Below are 24,989 nucleotides of genomic sequence, written 5' to 3'. Positions count from 1 at the left end.
GAAGGGCTTTGCACAGGGTAACTCCCACTCTATAAACAATGCATGCAATAATTAGTCTTCACCATTAGATGCAAACAGATGTTACCTCAGCGTTTTCCTTCTCCTAGAGAGATATCTAAACAAAGATTAGAAGTCTCTCACTCCCAGCTGCTAGATGGCCCTTGACAGGTTTTGTTTTTGTCCTGCATGGTGTCCAATGAAAACTTCCCCTCGCTACCAAGTAGGTTTGATAGAGTTGCTAGTTTAGTTGGCAACAGCTTTACCATTAAACAGGTTGTACAGAGTTACGTGTTATCAGTAGCACTAAAAATTAACAGAAACACACATCTCTCTCTCTCTCCCATTATATAATATAGATATATATATATATATATATATCCAGAATTGTTGAGGTGTAGGGTTCGATTCTCTGAAGAGGCATGCTAGAACTATTCTATGTTCGGTTCGAGAATTCCTATATTTTCTGTAGAATATATATATGCTCAAAATGAGGAGTAGACAGACAGCCGACAACTGATGAGGAGTCCTTTCTCTGTGTTTACTTGTCCTGTTTTCAATTTTTTCTTATTGCTTACGTATTTCATGTTGTTTGCACCATCGATAGAGTCCTGTATCCATATATGCATGTATATATATATATATATATATATATATATATATATATATATCATTCATACATTATTTATTTATTATTTTAATTGCAATTTCATAGCGGTGATGAGAGTCTTGAAGATGATAAGCGTAGTGGTCGGCCATAGTGGAAGCCAATCCATGCACAACAGTTCGAGAGCTTGCTTCTGAATTAGACGTAATGTATACATTTTCCAACCATTCAAAAGAGAATGGAAAAACAAAAATACTTGAGAAATGGGTGCTGCACAAATTGAATGACAACCGAAAACAACACTCTTTTGAAGTGTCGTCTTCCCGTCTTTTATGCGACAAGAAAGACATGTTTCTCAACCAGATTGTGACAGTCGGTGACGCTTAGCACCAAAAGAAGGTCATGGTGACTGTTAGGTGGTCTGCAGCTGGTCTCATCCAGCACAGCTTTTTGGATCCAGGCGAAACCATTACAGCGGAGAAGTACTGTCAGCAAATGTATGAAATGCATAAGAAACTCCGACAACAACAGCCAGCATTGGTCAATAGAAAAAGACCAATTCTTCTACATGACAACGCTTGGCCGCATGTCGCACAACTGACCTTACAGAAGTTGAACAAATTGGGCTACGAAACTCTGCCTCAACCAGCATACTCACCAGACTTCTCGCCTACCAACTACCACTTTTTCAAGCATCTTGACAACTTCCTGCATGAGAAATGCTTCAAAAACCAAGACGATGCCAAGCACGCCTTCAACAACTTCATCGCCACCGGAACGCAGGATTTTTACGCTACTGACATAAATAAACTTTTGTTTGAGATGAGATATGTGCATCTGAATTTAAAGGTTAAAAACCACAAGAACTTTCTTGACAACCTAATAAATATGCATATATATATATATATATATATATATATATATATATATATACACACACACATACACATACACACACACACATATATACAGTTATAATAATAAATGTGAAATTCTGTCTGTCCAGCTGTCGGGGACCCCTGTATCTCAGCTCTACATAGACATATTATTCCTTTTTGGGATCAGGATGATCCTAGGATTGAAAATCTACCCTTAGTTTGGCTCTTGAACATCCAGCATCGGGATCAGGCCTGGATGAGGATTTGTTACATAGTAACAGCTGAAAATTCAAATTTTAAAAGAACTCGAAAAAATTGTGAACTTAAACATTTTTCATTTAAACTGAATTTAAAGTAATATCATATTGGTAGAGTACCAATAAATGTTTTATTATTACTGCTTTCTTCAGTTTTGGGCCATTGGCCCAATTAGCCCTTTGCAGGAGCTAGCTTAAAAGTCAGCATGAAGTGCGGCTTTTAAGTTAGTATGTACATATATTACAAATATACACATATATAACTGGAAGTCTTTTAACTAGCCCAAAAGGTTTGCTAAAAGAGAGGTCTGATTCCAGAATGTTAAACCTAAAAAAAAAAAAGAAAAAAAAAAGAAAAGAAAAGAAAAGAAAAAAAGGCAAAAGACCACAATAAGTAATTTATAAAAGCATAAATAATGATGATATACATATGTATTTACACCTCAGATGAAGAGATGGATCAACACAACATAATTTGTATAATCCTATCTTTGTTAGAGATATCAGAAAGAAAATGAGAAGTGTAGACAGTTAAGAGAGTAATTTCTTATCTATCAACTTCATTTCTCATTATCTTGTAAAAACACATATTTCAAGTCGTGTCACCAACTGCTATTTTTCAGAGTGAACATGCATTGGATAAATCAATAGAGTGCAGAATGACTGATTAATCAATAAGATGTCAGTAATAACAGCTATGGATTTTGTAGCCACCAGTAGATCAATTGTAAATTAAAAAATTCATTTACTGTTAGAGCAACTATCTTTTTATAGCCAGATGACCTTCTCTTGCTAACTACTCAACCATAAAAACAAGAATAGAGCCTGTAATCAATTATGTAGAATTAAGATATGTATGGATGTATATGTAGACAGACGCACATATGTGAGGTGCAGTTTAGTTAAAAAGAGCTAAATCTATTGGGGTAGAGGTAGAAGCAGCAAAGAGAAGAAACAGTATGTCTTGTCAGCTGGTGGTTGCACCATAAAATTGTACAGATATGCTTTTACTAATATGAATTTCTTTTGATATCAGTTAGAGTTTAGCCCAGAGGTGAAAGATGTTTTTGTTTCTTTCTTTCTTTTTTTAAACTTGAAGGCTGCATTGAATTAAATGTAATCTAAGAAAGCCTCATAAAAGAAAATGACAATTAAGTATATAGGAAAATAAAACTACATCTATTTAAAAATGTAATTATTTAAGTTAAAAACAGAAATATAAGCTGATCTTTTAATGGGAAATTTTATCAAGCAAATATATTTTATCTTTTACTTATTTCAGTCATTGAACTGTGACCAAATTGGTCATGGGTTTAGTTAAACAAATTGATGCCAAAACTTACTTTTTTATATCTGGTACTTATTCTATCAATCTCATTCACCAAACAACAAAATTATGGGGATGTAAACAAACTAACACCAGTTGTCAAGTGGTAGTGGGGGACAAACATGAGTAATAATATATATGATGGGCTTCTTCCAGTTTTTGTCTACCAAATTCACTTACAAGGTTTTGGTCAGCATAGGATTATAGTAGATACTTGCTCAAGATACTATGCAGTGGGATTGAACCCAAGACTAAGTGGTTGGGAAACGAGCTCCTTATCCAAACAGCCATGCCTGTACCTAAAGTAGTATTAGATTGTTCCGAAAATAGTGGCAGCTCTAATAGTATTTTAATTATATTTTAGGTGAATTTCGACATACTTAATAATTGATGTATGCTCTTTAATAATTTTCTACTTATTTCAGACAGAAAACATTCTTGAAGCATAGGCACACCCATGACAAAAAAGGACCATTGCTTACTTTTCTTGCACGAGTTCAAGCTGGGGTACAATGTCTCCCAAACTGTTGCCAATATTAACAGAGCATGAGGAAAGGGGTCCACAAGTGATTGCACAGTACGAAGGTGGTTTCAGAAATTCTGCTCCATGATAATGCAAAGCCACATGTTGCAAGAATGACGCTGCAGAAACTCACAGATTTGGGATATAAGACTTTACCACATCCTCCATATTCTCCTGATCTTTCACCCACTGACTACCGTTTTTTTAAAGCATTTATACATGTTTATAAGTGATATAATTTTCAGGTCCAAACCAGAGGTGGAATCAGCTTTCAAAGATTTCTTAGCATCAAAGCCAATAAGTTTTTATCAACGAGGCATAAATAATCTTGTTGATTGATGGCAGAGATGCTTAGATGTCCATGGCTCATACATTGACTAATCAAAACATTTTTGTTGTAAATTTTGCCAGAATAAAATTATGTTTCTGAAATTGGCCATTATTTTCGGAACAACCTAATAGTATACCAGCAATAAAAATATTTCTCATTCAAAATCTAAAACTTTTTCCAGAAGGCCCACCAGTTCCTTCTATCCTAAGTCAATAGAATATCTGAGGAAAGGTGAAAGACTACACATGTCACATTAAACAAGGTGATACAACCATAACAGATAGGCCATTAACAGACACATTGTCATAATCTAATGCCACTGAAGATAAGCATAAAGGCACATGGCTTAGTGGTTAGACAGTGGTACTCACAGATACCAAATCATGCTCTTTATTCCCAAACCAGGTAGTGCATTGTATTCTTGAGCGAAACACTTCATTTCACATTGCTCCAGTTCACTCAGTTGTAAACGAATAACCTTGTGGTAAACTGGTGTTCTGTTCAAGGAGAATGTTGTGATGCTGGTCTATTAGATGCCATGGAAGCCAAGTAACCAGCCCTATGAGTCCTAGTACTCAAGACGGTAACATCCAAGAGGACTTATTGACTTTCTAAATCTAAACCATACAACCAAGAACAAAACAAATGATAAAAACTATCACAACACAATCAATGAAAACAAAGGCTGTTATAAATGCATCAATCAAGTGACCCCAACATAGTATATATACAGCTGTCAAATTTCTACCTTTGAAATGAACAGTTTTAAATCCTCAGTCTTAGGACAAGAAACTCCTCATTTAAATCATAATTTAATTGTTTGATCTGCGTACAACAAATATTTTCGAATAGCTACATATGATATCAAGTAACACAAGCGTGTATACTTAGCAATAACAACAATAACAAAAATCATAAACGGTTAGGAAACAACCCAACCCATTTTAAAAAGGAGATTTCACTTAATTTCTTGATTCTGAATGTATTTACAACTGATTAAATATAACTTTATTTAATTGCATCAACATCATTATTTTTATTGACAGAAATATTATTACCCTGAAGCTCAGCAGTTTGACAAATAGAGTAAAATGTAAATAAATAATAGATTGAAATAAGTAAGTACTGGGTGTTGACATGATTAACAAAACCCTTGAAGGCAGTACCTCAGCATGGATTACAGTCTAATGACAAAAACCAATAAAAAAATAAACTAAGTCCCAGTGAAACACTGGAGTCAATGAAATTGACTTTTCCCCTCCCCTAAAATTGCTGTCCTTGTGGCAAAATTTTAAACCATAATTATTATTACTATTATTTAAAAAAAAATTTTCTGAACATTTTCTTCCCCAGTTCATTAAATATTAATCAAAATTATATGAGAACTTGTCAACTCATACACCATAAACATTTTGACTCTGAAAAAAACAAAAAACAAAAAACAAAAAAAAACCCGGCACAGACATACACACAGAGCACATACCAGAAGAGGAAAATAGTTAAGTTAAACATTGACATTATGGCACCTCAACAAATATTAGACAAAACATATAGCAAGACAATAACAGCAGACAGACAGGTCAGCAGGTAAATTATATAGTGACCGCTAACTGACATTGGCTACTTCCCAGACACAGGGGCATGATGAGCTCTCAAAAAATAGACATGAACTTCTAGAAATAAATATCAGCATGTTATGGTTATATCAGAGACGTATACATAAGCTCAAAATAACAAATAAATACATAAAATACATGTTGCTATGACCATAGGTTATACACTAAGACAACAATAGAAAGTCACAAGGTTGTTTTATTTTCAAGGATCAGGTGAGTTTGATTAGACATATGATAATATTTTCTACCACTTCAAAACACACACACTCATAGCTGAACATATATAAAGACAATACTGGTGTCTCTCTGGAACAAAGTATCATTTTAATAGAACTGCATGAAATCAACCAATGAAATTAGCCCAAGATAGCAGAAAAATGCAATCAATTAACACCTAACCCAATATTTAGTCACTGAGGCCTTTAAAGAGAGAAATATTTTGAGTGATTAAAAAAAATATATTGCGAATTATGCTAACAACTTTAGAATAAGTTCAATTTCATGTCATCTGCACAACGACAAATCACAATATAAGTATATAAACATGGCTATTATTATAACTTGCATATTGAGTGGTCATCTTTGTATGGAAATACATTTTTGTATACAGTACTGAATCTGCTACTTATGTAAACAAACATTAATGCTTTAAGCACGTCAACTTGAACTCTGTATTGAGAGTCCTTACTTGCAACTGTATTGTTTCTTCTATTTTTGTAACTACATCATTCTATTTACGTATGTTAGTATATAAAAATACATCCTTTCATTACACAGTATCATCAAGGTTTACAGCGTTTATTTCTGGGACCAAAACTGACCTCTTATGAATGTCAAACATACACCTACACAGTCTGGTCTTTACAAGTGATGCTATTTATTCTAAATATAAACAAAAGATGCATATTGGTGTACAATGAGATGAAGCAGAAACTAACATTTCAACAAAAGAAAGTAGATTCCACTTGTTCTAGCCTTGTCTAATCCTTAAGCATTCAGATTGCTCTGTCAGATGTAATGCTTACTTAATCATATTGGTTTCAAATAATGATGCATTATCTTGTAGCTTTGAGATTTCAATGATGAAGTCAACTATCTTTCAAATGACATTGTAGGGTGGGTGTGAGAAGCCAGATGTGGCCAGTTTAAATATCGAAGGGCTAGCGATTAATTAATCATTTTAATCAATAAGAAGAGGAGGCAGGATTGTTAGCATGCAAAGTGAATTGCTTAATGGTATTTCGTCAATCTTTACATTCTAAGTTCAAATTCCACTGAGGTTTACTTTGCCTTTCATCCTTTCAGAGTCACTATAATGAGTGCCAATTGAACACTGGGGTCCATATAATGGTTTTAACTACTCCTGAGTATGAGTATAAAAACTGCACTCCTCTGCCATGCTATGACAAGCCAGTGTGGCTGAGGAGGCTCATCAAACCAATAAGGTCTCAAACCATTCTCTAGTGGAGAGGACATGTTGAGGCTTTCATCCTGCAGTGGACTGACCATGGGCAATCCAATCCACTCAATAAGATAAGATCTGATCACTAAATCGAAGTCAACTAGGCCACCAAAACCTTATACATTATTTAATGTACTAGGACAAGGAGTTTTTGCCCTGTAGCAACCTTTATATATTTTCCCTGTAATTTTTTAATTGGTTATTTTATTTGGAATTTGTTTTGTTAAATTAAAGTTCTGTTGTTAGAAGGAAAATAGACCAATGTTAAATTAGATATACTTATGTCTTCCTCAACAAATACATTCTACTGAACACTATGTAGACCTTTTTCACTCAGCACTTAACATTCAATAACATCACATGCCCATATTAGTGATGCTGCCTCTTCTTCATATAATTTACTAATGCCATTTATGCCCTGCTGTTCTTTCAGCTCACTTAAGCTCCACCTTTCCTGCACTTTACATCCAGTAGATTAGAATCACCTCATTTGTTTCTCTGTTATAACAAGTTACAAAAACAATTACCAATTTTGCTGCAGCTCAACAGATTGGGTCACTTCTGACCTATGAAACAGTGTCAACTGCTGCCTAATATTAGTAGTTATCCAATCACTTTCATATTAATAGTGTAAAGTAATGATAGCAGCAGAATTTAGGGTCAGAATTTATGCTACAGGATATAGTCATTTTGATTATTAAGCCAAACCATCAAGCCATTTATCTTCCATTAAATTCAACATGCTGTACCATACTGCCTGGTTACATTTTTTTGTTATATCCTGCTTCTATTTGAACCAAACACCATAAATAGTAAAGATTTTGTTACAAGGAAAATTTAGGAAGAATATAAAATTCTGTACCTTTCCAAGAAGCTACCTCATTGGCTTGTTTATATTTAGTGCCTTGTGGTGACATAAATTGTATGGCTCTAAGCTATAGCATTTCTACTATTGTTTTTGCCCACATATATTCATACAGGATAAGTCTGTCTAAAAACTTTGCTTCTGGAATAGCATTAACCTTCAATAAGCAAAATCCATTTGCAAACTGCTGTACCATCATTTTTTTGTTATGCTACATTGAATTCTACAGCCAATTTGCTTCCTTACTTCAGTGGATATTTTCTGTTTTCAAAAATTTCCTTCATTATCTCTATTTTCTAAAATTCTTATATTCTTCTCTATTTTCAAAAACTTTGGACATTATTCCCATTTCATTTTTAGATCTAAACTAACAGAATGTCTTTTGGATGTGGAAAGAAATTGGAAATGCGATAATACATATAATCAGCACAATTCTAGTACACATTCCACTAAATCATAGACATATCTATTTCGGGTTTTTCCAAATTCCTTTTTTTTCTTTTTTGGAACTTAAAGTTCTAATAGATTTGCATTACTTGTCACATTGTCTTGCTTATTCATCTCACTCAGGTGTATTAGGTATGTATCCATTATCTATAATTGCCACTTTCTTGAATCCGGGTGAAACCACAACAGTGAAAATGCAGAGAGATTGTTTTCTATATAGTGTGCAAGAGAGATGACTGCACTGGTATGGTCATGTGTTACATATAGATGAGGACAGCTGTGTGAAGAAGGAACCTGTGGAAACGGTAGACCTGGGAAGACATGGGATAAGGTGGTGAAGAATGACCTTCAAACATTGGGCCTCACAGAGGTAATAACAGGAGACTGAGACCTTTGGAGATATGCTGTGATTGAGAAGACCTGACAACTAAAGTGAGATCGAAGCCATGCATGTCAGGCCCAGTTAAGGTTAACCCTGATGTGTTGGGTGATATGATATGCTTGAGAAAACCTGTTGAGTCAAGTAAAACCAATATTGTAGCTGTGGCCAGTGCCCCTTGACTGGCACCTGTGCTGGTGGTACATAAAAAGCACCATCCGAATGTGGCCAATACCAGTACCCCCTGACTGGTTCCCATGCAGGTGGCATGTAAAAAGCACTATCCGAACATGATTGATGCCAGGCCTGCTTGATGATGTTATTAGAAATGTTATTTTACCTACCGTATCCATAAAAGTTAAGACATGAAACAATATATAGTATTAACATAAATTTGTATAAGATGATGAAACAGATTCTTTCTTTAATGCTGTCAATTGTAACGTTGTAAACAAAGGTGTGTTCATGTGGCCGAACTATTTGAAACTTTCAAAGCAGCTGGCAACCGACGAGCTCATTATATCAACAAACAGCTTTCTTCTGTTTAAGGCGCTTCAACTACAATGGTAGTTTTCACTTCCTTTTCTCTCTGATTCAGCCTGTTTTTGACTCTTCTACCAACCAGATACAATTCTTTAAATATTTTTTATACTCAACCTACCCATGGAACCGCCAAAAAAATGAAGAAGACACGAAGCAAGTTTTAAACTGAAAGTTATTGAAGTTGCCAAGGCATCTAACAACTGTGTTGCAGCGAGAATATTTGATGTGGCTGAGAAAGTGGTAAGAGATTGGAGAAAAAATGAAGATAATTTAAGAAACATGCCAAAAGACAAGGTTTACAGTTGTATTATTGTGCATGGCTAATGGAACAAAACTGAAACCCGTGATAATTTTTGAGCGGAAAACTAAGCCTAAAATAAATTTTCCTTCTGGAGTAGTTGTTCATTTTCATGAAAAAGGATGGATGAGAATGGCATAAAATTGTGGATAGAAAATACTTGGAGCAGACACCCGGGTGGGATAAAAAAGGAAAGAAGTCTATTGCTTTGGGATATGTTTCGTAGCCACATAACAAAGAACACTAAGGCCAGATTATCATGAAATAATACTGATATTGCAGTTATACCTGGTGGTCTGACCTCTTTACTGTAGCCACTAGACATCAGTGGCTACAGTAAAGATAATGTGAGAGAGGAATGGAGCAATTGGATGGTGCATGGAGAGAAATCTTTTACAAAAGGCTGCTTCATTGGATGCTTTGTGTGAGTTTGTTATAAAGGCATGGGGAAACGTGAAGAAAGAAATTATAGTGAAATCATTCAAAAAATATGGTACCTCTAATACAATGGATGGCACAGAGGATGATATGCTGTATGAGAGGGAAGATGAAACTGAAGTCGACTCACCAGATTCTAACTGGGACCCTTAAGATGAAACTGTAAATGACGATTTGCTTGATGAACTTTTTGCAGTCTGGGTCTCATCAGGGACATCCATACATAAAGTTGCCTTGCTAAAGATTCTGAATGTTGGATATCATGTTGTTATACGCCCATCAGGTTAGAGAATGAAACATTGCTACAATTTTCAATTCTCTAACCAGAAGGGGACATAACAACATGACAGCCAAAACTCAGGATCTTTAGTGAGACATGACTTTATGTATGGATGTACCTGATGAGACCCAGACTACAAAATGGATGCAACACAACATGCTGAACAGAGCCCCACCCATAAGGGACAGTAGCAGGATAGGTCGAAAAGACTGTTGTACAAAATAAAGATCAATACCAAATCCATCTTCTGGTTACTGGAAATATTATTATTATTAACTCAGCTAACACTGCAGAGCTCCTGTAGTTGATCCAATGGAAATATACCCTGACTGTGGATGACACCAGGTAGCCCAAACTGTGCCGGTGCTCTACCAAACACTTCAATACTCTAATTGACATATACCCATTAGTCCAAAATATTAAACATCCCAGAATATGAAGACGACATGATAAGAGATATCAAGTGACAAGAGGAAAGATATGTTTGAATATTTTTGCCAAGGATTTATGGAAAATATATTAATGAAGGGGAAAGTGCCTTATAGGCTTTTTCAGACAGTAGTGATTGATACATCTGATGTCTAAATTCAATACCTGCAAGTGGACTAAGGAACCAGCCAATTACATTACACCTATTGTAAAAGATTTGTTTCTCCAAAATTTGCTTCTAGTCAATATTGATATACAGTTGTTTGTTTAAGCTATTAAAACAAGGTATTGTTTATTGTAAGAAATAGGGCAAACAATGTGAATTACAGCCTGAAATCCTACCCATCTCTTCAAGACTTCTGTAAATTGCAGATATGGAATTTATTTATACTTAGATATACAGACATGAGAGTAAAACAGATTTTCAGTTTATTCATATTTTCAAGGAGAAACAGAACCAGGCTATTTTACAATATACTTCTAAATTCTCTTGATGCTAACTTAATTCTACAGTAGTGTAGTTTTTGTTTCTTTCTTTTCTATTTTATAAATTAAGCTATTAGCAATTAGTTCTTTCATTTGTTTTAGCCATCATTATTAAAGTTATACTAGAGCTCTGCCTTCGGAGTTGAATGTTCTATGTTTCCATGTAAATTAATCAAGACAATTAATTACAAATGTCATTCTAAATATAATTCTTAAATGATGACAAGAATAACCTAAATAACTTCACCAAATCTGAATAAGCTAAATCAAAAACTAAAATGGCAGACTTGAAATATCTGAGGCAAAAATTTTGTGGCATTAAATGAAAACAGTTTCTGCATTTTAAAAAAGAAAAGACATTAAATCTAAAATAAAATTGTTCTTCTTTCCAGGCAATATTTCAAATGTAAACCAAAATTGGAACTTCTGTATAATTACACAAGCTGTTCCATGCAGCAACCAAATCTTCTTCCTAAACATTTTAAAAATAAGGATCAAATTCAAAGACTTAAATCTTACAATGGTACAAATACCCTGGCTAGAAACCCCCAATCAAATGCTTCAACCAGCTAGACTTACCCAAATGGCAACACCACTTATACCCAAGATATTTTACAACAATAGTTTTGACACTAGCTAAACTTGAAAAATGTTCTCTCTGAGTCAAATGAAAAATATCTTTAAAAATATTTTGGGACAAAGAGAAAAAAAGTCAAACAGAACAGTATGTTTTGAGAAAAGAGCTCTTTGGTATTATTTGTTAATTAACTTCAATGTGGCACAAACTAATACAGTTTAATTGAAATAAAGTCCAAGTTAAGTGACAATACTAGATTTGCGGATTTATCAAATGAAAAATAAAGTTTGAATTCTTTCATCCTGTTTAGATAACTATGTACCAAGTATTATCCAAGCACCAATGTCTGATAAAGAAACAACTTCATTAATTAACAAAAACAATTTCTAGAAACTTTTGTTAAAGGAGTCATTTTAAATTTATTTTAGTGTTTTTGTTTCAAATATATTCCCTTCATTTTTTTTTTTTTTTTTTTTCAGTGTAAGGTAATTAATTCTGTGCTTTAAAGTCAGGTCTTTGAAGTCAAAGTGACAAGTTTTTGGAGTAAAACTTATTTTATATTGTCTCATTTAAATAAGTTGTTAATCATACGAAATAAAAGAAAACTCTAGTTCTGCATTATGTTTAGACAAATATCCGAATGAGCCTTGATATCAGATTTTGGTCAATGCCCTCCAAATAAATGCTTCAAACTCACAAGAGATAATTACCCATATAGCTAATTGTTTAATTCTGCCAATGTCTTTACTTTTTCGGGTGTACTTCAGTATTTTTTTTTTTTAGCTAATATAAGACTTTTACAAGAAAATGCTGTGTGCTGATATTATATTACACAAAATTTTATTGTACAATAATTCATTTCTTGAAACCTTCCAAGTCAATGAATGACATTCAAATGTTTGTTCTGGCTACTCATAGTTTTGCAAGTATTATCTTTCATTGTAACCATAATGTTTTGGTAGAATGTTTTCTTTTTCAGGGACTGCAATATGCTCAAATTTACCAAATTTTATTGGAAAAAACACTTTATATACCAGGGTAAGGTTACAGTCAGTGCCAGCTTTAAACACAAAAACATCCTCTCTTCAGCAATTTAAACAGTGTATGTTGTTGTTGGCACTCCGTCGCTTACAACGTCGAGGGTTCCCGTTGATCCGATCAACGGAACAGTCTGCTCATGAAATTAACATGCAAGTGGCTGAGCATTCCACAGACACGTGTACCCTTAACGTAGTTCTTGGGGATATTCAGCGTGATACAGTGTGACAAGGCTGACCCTTTGAATTACAGGCACAACAGAAACAAGAAGAAAGAGTGAGAGAAAGTTGTGGTGGAAGAGTACAGCAGGGTTCGCCACCATCCCCTGCCAGAGCCTCATGGAGCTTTAGGTATTTTCGCTCAGTAAACACTCACAACACCCAGTTTGGGAATCGAAACCGCGAGTCTGCTGCCCTAACCATTGGGTCATTGCGCCTCCACAAACAGTGTATGACACTGACCAAATATTGATTCAACATAGTGAAGAGTTATCTCCTTTGAATTCTCTGCGACCAGTGGGTATTTTTCTACAGAGATTCTAAAGCTACCTTGTAATTTTCAATCTTTACAAGTGAAGTACCTTCCTTTTCCATGGATTCAGTTAGAAGTTGTTCAACATAGACTATGCTGAATGGTTGGTACTGGTCTGAGTCTTATTAGCGAAATCTACTCTAATGGGTTTGCCAATTCCTCCTTTGTTCTCTGTTGCTCTACCCAGCCAAAGGTACCCTGTTACAGCCTGGCATCGTGTAACTGACAATAATCTGGTCCAGGCTTGTAGTGAGCATAGCATACAAATATATAACATGTAATAAATAAATAAATAAATGGTTGAGACAACATACAGAGCTTTCTGATCTTATGAGGAAGAGATGGGATGTGTGATTTTATACATATTACATCATTGGCACTTTTCCAGTAAAAGCCTCAATGTATACCTTGGTTGCTTTACACAGTTATAGATGCAAAAATTATGTATCCAAAGTTGCCTCTTACAATACTTTTGCTCAACCCCAGTTAGTGGCAGTGGTCAGGAATGTTTTCATAGTCAAATGCCATCACTACTGCCTTAGTCATCTATAGCTTCAGTGATCTCAGATAATTCATGAATCTGCATATCAACCTTTCTTATAAGAAGCTCATGATCAAATTTAATTAGCTGCATATCTACTTCATCATGAACTATACCTGCAGTTCTGATATCTACTTGTATTTTATTACATTTGCTGCATATGTTACTTATATTAAATACATTCATGGTCAAAGATATCTTGGCACAACCTATATTTTATGTTGTCATGATCTAAATTAGGCTAATCAACAAAAAAATATCTTATGTATTGCTACAATGGTTAGAGATGAGTCTAGGTAAATAAACTGGAAATAAACTGGAAGAATGCAACAGAAAGTTGTTACTGAATTTTTCCCAAGAAAAATCATGAATCTTCAGAGTTTGGCATGGAGATCCATGATCACTGAAGTCTGTAAGCATGGCACATAAAAAGAGAACGCTAGAAGAGTAACCTTTTATATTGTTATAGTTTCCATCGCAAAATAATGCAATATGTGTAACTGTTTCCTTGTCCAGCATTCTCTTAACAAGTGGTGTTCATGAATTTTTGCAGAAGGAAGGATAGCAACACAGCCATCAAAATAAATTTTCTATTATTCATGATTTCTTCTTATGTGGTCAAATGACTTCATCATCTGTCATTTTGTAGTAACAACAGCTCTTACATAAAGACCGAACACGCTTAGCAACTTCTTTACTACTGTATATAATGTGTGCTTCTGTAACAGGCAGAGTATGACAAACTGTTACTTAACAGTCATCACAAAGTGACAGAGTTGATGTCAAATACAATCTAAGAGGACATTTTGAGAGAAAAACTGGGACAAGTCAATACCCCGATCTTACTAAAGTATTAACAGGTAATACAACTCATAAACTTGGAACTGCCTTGCTTAATCTTCAGCTTAAATTTGGTGGTTTGACATATAGCAAGTTAAGACAGTAGCTCCTGCACTATAGTATAGCTAAATGCAGTGGAACTATACACACACACACACACACATATATATATATAAGAAATAGTGGAACAACAAGGTATCAATTTTTGCTGGAAATAACAGTCAATAACCATGCCACTACAAAACAAAGGTATCAAGTTATTGGATCAGGTAAGGAAGGTCATGGAGAGGGTCATAGCCCAACTAATTAGGGAGAGAGTCAGTCTAGAAGAGATACAGTTTGGGTTTGTGCCAGGGAAAAAAGCACCACTGATGCTATATTTCTGGTAAAACAGCTGCAGGAGAAATACCTAGCCAAAGATAAACCTCCGTTAACTAGCTTTTGTTGACATGGAGAAAGCCTTTGACAGGGTCCCCTGATCACTTATCTGGTGGTCAATGCGGAAACTAGGGATAAATGAATGGTTAGTGAGAGCTGTACAAGCCATGTACAGGGATGCTATCAGTAAGTTGAGGGTTGGTAATGAGTACGGTGAAGAATTCCAGGTAGGGGTCCACCAAGGATCAGTCCTCAGCCCCCTCTTATTCATCATAGTCCTCCAGTCAATAACAGAGGAATTCAAGACGGGATGCCCCTGGGAGCTTCTCTATGCTGATGACCTTGCTCTAATTGCTGAGTCACTATCAGAACTAGAGAAGTTTTAGGTGTGGAAGCAGGGTCTAGAATCGAGGGGCCTTAGAGTCAATCTAGCAAAAACCAAAGTCTTAATAAGTAGGAAGGCAGACAAACTACAAATCTCTTCAGGTAGATGGCCCTGCTTGATCTGTAGAAAAGGTGTAGATATAAACTCCATAAGATGTACCCAGCTGACTGGTTCAATGCCGGGTGCATGTAAAAAGCACCATTCAAGCGTGGTCAATGCCAGTACTGCCTGACTGGCTCTCATGCTGGTGGTACATAAAAAGCACCCATTACACTCTTGGAGTTGTTGGCATTAGGAAGGACATCCAGCTATAGAAACTTTGCCAGATTAGATTGGAGCCTGGTACAGCCTTCTGGCTTGCCAGCCCCCAGTCAAACCTATGCGAGCATGGAAAGCGGACATTAAACAATGACAACAATGATGATGATGAATTCTACCTTTACAGTGCTTTATTTCGCTGGAAAATACTACTATTGCATTGTTTTAATATTTATAATTTAGATATATATATATCAATAGAAGTTAGTCATTTAACTGCAAAAGGGCATTACATGAAATCTGGCATTATGCATCCACTCTATCAGTAGTTATGTTGATCAAGAAAGTTTGTAAACAAACATCATATTCGACATGGACTTCAAGAAGTGAGTATGAATAAGATTCTCACATTCTAATAGTTGACTATTCCTGAATTAGTCTAGTTTTAGTTTTCTAAGTTTTCTAATAACAAAAGTACAATATTTCTGAATGATTCAAGAAAAATATATTTTGTCTTGGAGTACCTCAATTCAACTTTCTAAAACCCATTAAATAATCCATTGGGGAAACTTTAGATCACATATCAGTAGTAGTAGAGCGGGTAAAGTAATGTATACATTGTATCAATGCTATACTGGTAGTAATACGAATAGTTAAAATAACTTGTTGGCTTTGAGCTTGATTCTCAGTATCACTATGACAATGCTAGGTTCAAGTGAAAAACTTCTGTAAAGAGGGTTCTTTTGCTTTATTTCATTCTTCTTCCACTTTGATGGAGTAAGCCTACTCTTAAGGATCTGGATTTAGATTTTGTTAAGCAGTGAGGCTTTGTGCACTTTTGGCATGGCCGGACATTGCAAAATAATCATAATCCTTTAGCATTTAAACCAGCCACATACAGCCCCAAATTTCCTACCTGTTCTATGTTCAAACTGATTAGATCTGGCCTCTCATTCCTATCTAACAATGTCATTGCAAAAATATACAATCACATTGAAATCTCAAAGAAATGAGGTAATGTATGATTAACTCAAATTGATGTGAATATGTTACATTTGACAGAGTAATCTGAATGCTAAAAGGTTAATGGTCAATTTTAGACTTGGGTATATTCTGCACAACATCACTAGATATAAGTCTACACCAGCACTAACACCATCACACATTCTTCACAAGTCCAGTGGCAATAGGGAAAGAGGCAAAATGGACAGGTAGAGGAAGCTACAGGACATCTTCAGCTTTGACTCTGCACACAGGTAGCTATAGGGTGATGGTCATTTTCTGTCTTGCTGAACTCTTATTCACTGAAGTGACAAGAGAGTCCACACTAGACATAAGCAATTTTAGAGCAACCAGAATCCACATTAGATAAAGAAATAGCTAGCTTAGTAGCTTTTTTCCTTGATTTAAGCTTGTGAATGGATTCTGGCGATTTCATTGTAAATTTTGGTATAGCTGTCTCATTATTTTAGAAAATATGACTGAGGAGCATTTAGTAGTAGGCTCTTCAATTACAAACAATAAATAACATGCCAAAATTGTACTGGATAAATTAACTTTCAAAGTTGCATCAAAGCTCTATAATTTCTATATAATCTTTTTCAGCCAATGAAAATTAGTGTCTTTTTTAAAAATATTTTATGTTAACAGGTAGTTGGTTTGCCACATGACTCCGTGCTGCATTCTTGAATGAGAGGGAGATGATTTATGTATGAAGTGGTTCCATGTGTAATGAAGATATGACAAGTAGATGTTATTTTAAGCATTCTGAAGCTGGCAGAATCATTAGAGTATCAGAAAAAATGCCTTTCAGTATTTTTTCTAGTCAAGTTCTTGGGTTGATGAATTCTGCTAGCCTTGTACCTAAATCAGAAACATATTACAGGCATGGTGTGTGGTATGAAGCTTGCTTCCCAACCACATGGTTCTGGGTTCAATCCCACTGCATGGCACCTTGGGTAAGTGTCTTCTACTATAGCCTCGGGTCGATCAATGCCTTGTGAGTGGATTTGGTAGACAGAAACTGAAAGAATCCTGTCGTATAATATATATATATATACATATATGTATAGTTGTGTGTGTGTTTATCTCCCCACCATTGCTTGATAACAGATGGTGGTGAGTTTATGTCTCTCTAATTTAGTGGTTTGGCAAAAGAGACCAATAGAATAAGTACTAGTACCTACAAAGAATACTTTAAGGTGGTGCTCCAGTATGGCTACAGTCAAATGACTGAAACATGTAAAAGAATAAAAGAATATTACCTATCCTAGGAAAGGAAGCCTTATAAGCTGATGGCAATTTTTATTTACCGGATATCTAGAGGAGTTTAACCTCACTAGTGAAACTAAACTTGTATATCATAAAAGAGTGCTTGAAAGAATATGGAAACAAAACTGTATTTTTTTCCTGAGCCATAAAAACGTCAAAATTCAGTTAATTGATTTGAAGAGAAAACTCTAATCAATACAAAGGATATTCGACTACAAAAGTATTAATAGATTCACTGTTTAATATTCTCATCAGATCTATATACACCCAGCTGAGTTTTGAATAATCTTAATGTTTGCTTCTTCAATACCAAATGCGATGTTAAATGGAGATTCATTAGCCTAGAAGCTATGACAAAAGCAAAATCTTCAGATCTTAAGAAAGCATCATTACACAGCTACCAGAATTGCAGAAACAAACTCAATTAGAAAGATTAAATAAAATCTGAACAAAAGCAGAAGTAGATTCTTCAAGGCATCTTTTTCATCTCAACAGGTAGCCAAAAGTAAACTATGTGCTCTATATTTCTATGTTCATCAAAGTCAAGAGCATTTATGGTACATCTGAAGAAGGAATCTCCTTGAAAATGTTGACATTCTTTACTAACCATTAACCCTTTTGTTACCAGATTTCTGTTGAAATACACTACTTTTGTTTCAATTAATGTTTAACCTTTTAGCATTTAAACTGGACCAAATATGCCTCTTGTTTTTAAGTTCACACTGGTCAGGCCTTAGCCTCTCACACCTACCCTACAATATCATCCTAAAAATAGACAATAACTAAATCAAAATATGAATAAATAAACTTTACACTCGGCAGAGTAATTTAAACACTAAAGGGTTAAAATAATGAAGAATTTAGTAAAATAATTTAATAATTATTAAGTTGATGTTTGGGACATAAACTGAAATTTTCTTTTGTTTTGGAGGTGAGTGGGTTAGAAACCACTTTAAAATATGTTTGCATTATAGAACTAAGGGTAGAATCAGGGGAGTTGGTACCAAAAGGGTTTAATAGTTAACACTTAAAATACAAACAGTGTTATTTTGCAGTATCATTATACATATTTTACTTTTGTTTGGTTAGATAAAGGTGATAAAGAAATAAAAGTTTCAGAAAGTTTTGTGGGCTACATACTGCTATAAGCTGCATTTTGCTTCAATGGTAGGTTGGGTGAAATTGTAGTAGAGATGCTGGGACAAACTCAAGTAATGTTGTATACAGGAAGATGGAAAGGAGCCTCAGCCAGACTACTCATGGGCAAGGAATAAAGATATAATTTCTTTTAATGGATAACAGAGACAGGATAGGTGGAGTAGGCATACTGCTAGCAGATATATGGATAAACAAGGTAATTGAAGCAGATTGATTTGCGCAATGAGAAAATTAAGCTTAGGCTAGTTTTAGACACGACAGTGACATTCATCTGCTTATGCACAAAAGTCAAGCCTAGCTGATACTCAGGATTACGATTATGAGATCTTTCAACAGCCTACCTCTAATATGAATGGTAGTGACCTCACCACCATGGCTGGTGACTTTAATGAATGTTAGGCAATATTTTGTGGTATACATGAGTTATATTCTATGGTATACATGGGTTATATAGCTATGGTGCCAAAAAATAAGGAGGAAACATGGCTCCGGGAATACTATGATGCAATGACCAAATGGTACTTTTGGGTTATCTCACACCCATTAAAAAAATTGTGTTATCTCCACATGCTTTATGAAAAATATTGGTACTTTTGGTTATTTCTCTCAGCTAAAAAAAATTGCTTAACCCTCAAAACAAAAAAAAAACAAAAGTGAAAGATGAAACATCTTATTGAATCTGATAATATATTTTTATAACAAATCATACAAAACTGAAAAGATTAATAAACATGAAAACTGAAAAAATTAAACATCTTACTGAATCTGATAGCATTTTCATAACAAATGATACCATGCCTATTGAGGAGGCAATGTGCTGAAGTACTGAATCAAAAGAATTTAACTCTTTCAATCCAATCTCTTGTCACATAAACCCAATTTTAAGTGGGGAGATAACCTAGTTTTTTAATGGCAATTTTTTAATGGGGGTGAGGTAACTCATCAGCAGGTGGGCTGCACTACTAAAACAATTCAATGTAATTATTTCCTTAGGCATACAATTCAGAAAGTCCCAAAACTGCAATTTGCCCATGACTAATTTATACTTTTGTTTATATGCATGAACATGCAAGTATATAGCCTCTCATCCCTTTAATATGCCTATCACAAATCTCTCCAATCATTCACAAGTCTGTTACCTATGTCACTTTTGCCTCTGTCTCTATAATTTGTACTCTTATTGCTCAACTCTTGATCACTATCTCCTCACCTCACTGCACTATGCAGCCAATGTAACTAAGGATAGTTGTGGATCTCTTCAATTCACCATAGTTTCCAGTGTACCTAGGGATGCTATAAGAACTTTCTGACCCTCTCTTCAACATTCCACATCTCTCTTTCTCTCGATCTCTCATCCTTATCACCCAACCTCTCTATCTTGAGATATATACTTAAAAGAGCTCATCAGACCTGTATGTAACTCATACTCTACCTATAATCTTCACTGGCTATTTGGTATTGATATTTATCACTCACTCTCTCACCTCTATTGTTACAAGTGTTGGTGCTACATAAAATATACTTAGTTCACTTAGTTAAGTGTAGGGTTGTGAGGACCCTTTAGTCTTGTTAAAGATGTAACAATCTCTCTGGCACCAGTGCACTCTGTAAAGTGAATGACATTAGAAAAGGTACCAAGCCAAAGAAACCTAAGCAAAAATGCACACTCCACCCTGACCCGGTTAGGAAGCAGAAATGAAACCTTTGCATGGAAAGTGGATATATGATAACAAAAATAATAATGTTGAATATTTAATAGAGATGTACTTACAGAAGTCAACTTTCAAATCATGCATAATCTAAACACATTGATAACACTGTATAACAACTTTCTTTTTGTTTGTCTTTGGTCAGTAAGTGTTATTTTCTTCTATCTAGAGATCAAAGGAAATGACTACTATTCCCTTCAAACTTTGCTCTTGCGAAAATCGCTGTCTTCCACACGAACAGGCTTGTCCTTTCAGGCACTTAAAAGACACCCACACTGGTGCTGCATTTATGCATCTGTGTTAGTGCTGCATACATGAACCCATGCTAGTGGCATATAAGAAGCACTCAGCACACTCTGTTAAGTGGTTATATATAATCAGATCAAGTGCATGAAAAATGTCACATAGTTGAGTCAAGTCAACCTAGAAAGAATGCTTTAACTAAATAAAAACTACAAGAGCTTCACACACACACCAAAATCTGGAACCAAAATTCCCCAAAATTTACACATTTCTTTTTCATCATAATTATTATAGTACAGATGTTTAATTTGATGAATATCATATGATAACTAGTGAGCAAAAACAGAAAGGCTGAAGAACATCTAATAAGAACTATATTTTGAGAACAGATGCACTGCCTACAAGAAAAAGCATATATTGAAATACTGCAATCCTGGATACATTATGTCAAAGAAACTCAAAATATAACCATGTATTAAAAAACATTTCAAAAATCAATGACACTTTCTACCACTTAAAATGGCCGCTACATGGAAATACAGGACTTATGCTTTAGTAACCAAACCATTTTATAAAAAAAAGTACATTGACATAGTACAACATCAGGGATGATGATAATACAGTAATAGGGTGACGATAAACTTCATTAATTTCTTTTGTCTTCAAAAGTGCAAGAAAATGACCCTTTGAGTCAGCAAAATCAATAGTCAGTATATAAGGTATATATTTTGCTTAGCAGCTTATATTACCGACTTTTATAAGGCAGGGTTTATGATTACAATTTTAGTTTCAATAATTAGAGTTGTGCCTCTGTTGAGATTGAGTTTATCAACAATTCTATTTTAGAGTAACAGATAAAATGCATTCAGAGATCACAATTCCTATTACTGTTATAATTAGGAGTAAAAGAATAGTACTTGAAATCGACTTGATATTCGTATTTGATCAAGATGACTTAGACATGACTTTAACAGTAAATTAACAAAAATTCATTTTCGAGGTTGCTGTTATTGGTGGTGATATGGGGAATCAACTTTCAAGTGTATTTAACAGTCTAATAACAGTTCTTGATAGCAAGTCATTGGGGCAGAAGGTTTTCTCTTCAGCTAAAACACGTATAGTGATTTCACAATTAATTAATCAGCAAAATGCCAAACTAATGATACTGCATGTTTTTACTTTTAATGTATACATTATTATTATTATTTGCTCAAGTTCTTGAAATATTTATTACAGCAAGTTTGGCGGTCAAGTACCAACCACTCAATTGATTCGTATTTCTTCAACAAGTGGAAGCAAAAACAAATATTCAATGACGTATGGGCAAGATGAATGATTTGTAAAAGCATTACAAAGGGAGTTTTTTTTTATTTGTTTGTAATTAACAAAAAATTTCAAAGCCTTCGTTTTAGTTTCAATTAAAAACAAATTGTTAAAGTGTTAGTAGTACTATGCACATAAAGAGTCCATATATTTTAAAAATCAGTTTTAGACATTGAAACTAGGCTCAAGTCTGCCTCTTAATATTGGACATTAGATTATGACAATACATACATTTTAAAACTTCTGGCTTCCCAAACGCAACGTAACTTTCTTCTTTCAAACAAATGATATCAAAATGTAACAAAAAAGTCAACACTTACTGATTTGGTAAATAACAGCCAAAACGATGAACAGTGATACGATGTGCTGGAACACAAGTGAAGGTAACTTGTAGTCATCGAAATTTTGTTGGTGTTTCTCTGTTGGATGAGAAAGATCCGGTACTTTGTTGGACTTGTGTTGAACGTTATGCTTTAAATGAAGGTCATTGGAAGATGACAACTCCGGATCGAGATATAATCCATTGGAGACAGCAATGAATGGCATTTGAGGAGCAGTCTGACCAGCGGTGGACTGGGAGATTCCAGCTATTACACCAATCAATAATATTAAAAGCATAGACATGGTGATAAGATAAGATCGTCTAAGAAAGGGTAAAAATGACACTAACGTAGTCATTGTAAGAAAAACAAGTTTTGACACCTAAAGTGTCTTTGTACTTGGTGTATGTAAATATAAAATCAACTCGCCCTACATATAACTAAGTAAAAATATGTGTGAGGAAGAAAGTTAAACTAGAGTATGTGTAAGGAAAGCTAAGATATTTTACAATCTAACGAGATATCCAAATAAACTAATCACGTGTATCAAGACACAAAAGCCATAAAACACGATTCCGACAACACGTGGATCCCTTGGGAACAATCAATGTACTTTACCCATTCACTAATAACCACAATACTTTTATTTACAACCTTTGTAGACCATGTGGCTAACAATTGTACGCAACTGTTTAAACATCACAAAATTACTAAATAGAAATAGGTTTATTAGACTTAAAACAAATGAAATCAAATCACATCGGTCTCTATGTATATATAATATAGTGAACAATTAAGCAAAAACACATATGTAATTAGTTTACTAAATCGATTTATAAATATAAATGAAATGTTAATAAATGCTTTGTTTGGTTTTACAGAAAGGTTGAATGAATCTTCAACACAAATAAATATACAATACGGAGCTAGAAAAAAAAAATCTAGTCTCCAATACATATAAACAGTAGTTGGTATTGATTTATTTCGATTTAGCAAAACACTGCGTTTATCAAGAACAGGAAAATATGCAGTATAAAATTAAAAAAAAAAACATGAAACCTTATACGCATGAGATATATAAATAAATATAGTAGTGTATAGTTAAATATTAAGATTGCAAACTGATTTTGAAAGTTTGGAAAGGAGAAAAAAAAGGAGGGGAGGGACGGGGGAAGAAGAAACTGCTACAAAAAAAAAAGACGGCAAAGGAAGGTACCGATGTGCTATATTATAAAGAAGAATAAAAAAGAGACAGGGTAAAAAGAAATATCTATAAAAGAGGGCAAGTTATATCAGGGACTATGTGATGTGTGTGTATCCAATATATATATATATATATCCCTAGATACACACACGTATCACACAGACACTTTCTGGAAACATCACCATAACCTTACTGGTCAGACTGCTCCTACAGTAACATATACAGCTATCGTCGGTGATCATAGTAGAGAATTCACTGGATGGTTGGTGATAGTACTGTCTGTTGGAAACTTGAAAGTACACGTGTGGATCTCCCTTAAGAGGGGGTGACATACTGTTGACGATTAACGGCAAAACTTGAAAATAAAAAACAACCAACAAATATGGTGTGGTACAAAGTATACGATATGACAAGGAGGCTTCCGACTACTGGACAGTATTATGCAGCTAGTTGTTAATGTCTAAACATGAAGTATAGAACCTTAATTACACCAGCTGTACAACACTGCACAGTAGGAGCTCCTCTCGCCTCCGCGGACACTCAGTGGAGAGAGCGCATGCGCAAGAAATTGCTTCCCTCCAAGATTCCGGTTAGATATAAGTATGGATGCACATATGCATTATAATCGAAATATTGCTTTGAAAACGTTTTAAAGTAACCTGTTAAAAGTATTAAGCAACTTCAACTAAACCTCCAGGTAAAAAGCACTGCATTCTATATGTCTCTCCATAATATCACTGTTAATGGCATGATCCCTGAACAGTCTGACGTTGAAGAAATGACTGAATATTAATTGTACAATAAATGGTAATTTACATCGAGTTTATTGACATCGAGTTCAAATCCAATGGGATACTGGTGCAGGCAAATTCAATAATTCTGGATTCACTGATCATTAATTTAATTGTATTCAAGTGTCACCAGTTTTACCTTTCATCCACGCGGGATCGATAGAAAAGTACCAATTCATGGTGTGGGTGGGTAGATGGGTGGGGCTAGTAGAAAACCTAACCAAATACCTTGCATTGTTTGCTCTGGCTCTTGGTGTTC

The 24,989-nt window shown here is 34.6% G+C and overlaps 1 protein-coding gene across 8 annotated transcripts in view; it reads right to left on the bottom strand.

Moving 5' to 3' along the window:
• LOC106873157 (uncharacterized) overlaps window positions 1-24,481 on the bottom strand; it is a 137,394-nt gene extending 112,913 nt beyond the window's left edge. For 2 of the 8 annotated variants that reach the window (XM_089354245.1, XM_089354258.1), the window contains exons 1-2: window positions 24,151-24,481; window positions 22,736-22,973 (exon numbers count right to left, since the gene is read on the bottom strand). In XM_089354245.1, coding sequence (XP_089210371.1) covers window positions 22,736-22,961 — 226 coding nt within the window. In that variant the 5' untranslated portion in view covers window positions 22,962-22,973; window positions 24,151-24,481. Of the gene's footprint in view, window positions 1-22,735 lie in introns of all 8 variants that reach the window. The other 6 variants (XM_089354252.1, XM_089354265.1, XM_089354255.1 and 3 more) reach the window with 3 other exon arrangements.
• Between the last annotated feature and the right edge of the window lie 508 nt (window positions 24,482-24,989).

Source organism: Octopus bimaculoides, chromosome 1 (genome assembly GCF_046866305.1).
Source record: "Octopus bimaculoides isolate indiv1 chromosome 1, ASM4686630v1, whole genome shotgun sequence".
Lineage (NCBI taxonomy): Eukaryota > Metazoa > Mollusca > Cephalopoda > Octopoda > Octopodidae > Octopus > Octopus bimaculoides.
The sequence above is the reverse complement of the archived record's forward strand: the minus strand, read 5'-3'. Positions and strand labels throughout refer to the sequence as shown.